We start from the raw sequence: 1,700 nt of genomic DNA, 5'->3' as shown, positions 1-1,700 counted from the left end.
ACCAGCTTGAGCAGCAAAAATGACCCAAAAAAGCCCCAAAAATGGGAATTTTGACCGATTTTCGCGGGGATTTTTTGGGTGTGGCCCCGCCCAGGTGTGCCCGGGTGAGGTGGGCATGGTCTAGGGGAGGTGGGCGTGGCTTGGGGGCGGTGGGCGTGGCTTACCCACCTTGAACAGCCAAAATGACCCAAAAAAAGCCCCAAAAATGTGAATTTTGATGGATTTTCGTGGGGATTTTTTGGGTGTGGCCCCGCCCAGGTGTGCCCAGGTGAGGTGGGCGTGGCCCAGGTGAGGTGGGCGTGGCTTATCCACCTTGAGCAGCCAAAATGACCAAACAAAGGCCCCAAAAATGGGAATTTTGGTGGATTTTCGCGGGGATTTTTTGGGCGTGGCCCCTCCCAGGTGTGGCCAGGTGATGTGGGCGTGGCCCAGGTGAGGTGGGCGTGGCTTACCCAGCTTGAGCAGCCACCCCTCGCGGTCGGGGTTGAAGAAGGTGTGCGTGAGGTCGTTGCCGTCGTCCTCGGGGATCTTGAACGGCTCCGAGCGGATGCTCTCGTACAGATTCTGGAAAATTCGGGAAAAATTTGGGAAATTTTGGGATTTTTGGGAAAATTTGAAGAATTTTTGATGAGTTTTGGGGAAAATTTGGGATTTTTCTGGAGATTTTCGGGACTTTTTGAGGATTTTTTGGGAATTTTTGGGAATTTTGGGGAATTTTGGGGGAAATTTGAAGGATTTTTGAGGAGTTTTGGGGAAATTTTGGGATTTTTTTAGAATTTTTGGGGAATTTTGGGGATTTTCCAAAAAAATTCCCAAATTTTGGGAATTACCCTGAGCAGTTCCTCGGGCAGGTCCACCCTGTTGTTGATGCTGCGGTTCATGGCCCAAAATCACCAAAAATCCACCTTTTTATCCCCAAATTTTGCCCTGAAACTCCCAAAAAATCCCAGAAAAATCCCAGAAATTCCCAAATTTTCCCAAAAATTCCCAAATTTTCCCAAAATTACCCATAGCAGCTCTTCAGGGAGGTCCCCCCCGTCGTTGATGCCGCGGTTCATGGCCACGAACCCCAAAACCACCAAAAAATCACCAAAAATTCACCAAAAAATCCCCAAAAAATTCTCAAAAAAATCCCCAAAATTCCCAAATTTTCCCAAATTTGCCCCAATTTACCCAGAGGAGCTCCTCGGGCAGATCCACCCCCGTCGTTGATGCCGCGGTTCATGGCCACGAACCTCCAATTTTCACCTTTTTACCCCCAAAAAACCCCTAAAAATTCCTAAAAAAATTCCCAAAATTTCCCAAAACTTCCCAAAAATCCCCAAATTTTGGGAATTACCCGTAGCAGTTCTTCAGGAAGGTCCCCCCCGTCGTTGATGCCGCGGTTCATGGCCACGAACCCCAAAACCACCAAAAATTTACAGAAAAATCCCCAAAAAATCCTTAAAAAATCCTTAAAAAATGCTAAAAATTCCCAAAAAAATTCTGAAAATTCCCAAATTTTCCCAAAAATTCCCAGATTTTCCCCAAATTTTGGGAATTACCCTGAGGAGCTCTTCAGGGAGGTCTCCCCTGTCGTTGATGCTGCGGTTCATGGCCACGAACCCCAAATACCCCCAAAATCACCAAAAATTCACAGAAAAAACTGAGAAAAAATCGTAAAAAAATGCTAAAAATTCCAAAAAAAATCCCCAAAATTC

At 46.2% G+C, this 1,700-nt stretch overlaps 1 protein-coding gene across 1 annotated transcript in view; it reads right to left on the bottom strand.

Annotated features, from left to right (window-relative positions):
• Positions 1–1,700, bottom strand: part of LOC130587270 (cytohesin-2-like) — a 14,662-nt gene that overhangs the window by 8,580 nt on the left and 4,382 nt on the right. Inside the window, exon 4 of the mRNA XM_057388240.1 lies at positions 453–564. Coding sequence (XP_057244223.1) covers positions 453–564 — 112 coding nt within the window. The remainder of the gene's footprint in view (positions 1–452; positions 565–1,700) is intronic.

This window comes from Malurus melanocephalus, unplaced genomic scaffold, assembly GCF_030028575.1.
Source record: "Malurus melanocephalus ecotype Western Australia unplaced genomic scaffold, MMel_1.1 scaffold_1702, whole genome shotgun sequence".
NCBI classification, from domain to species: Eukaryota; Metazoa; Chordata; class Aves; order Passeriformes; family Maluridae; genus Malurus; species Malurus melanocephalus.
Note: the sequence above shows the minus strand (reverse complement) of the source record. Positions and strands in the feature narration are given on the sequence as shown.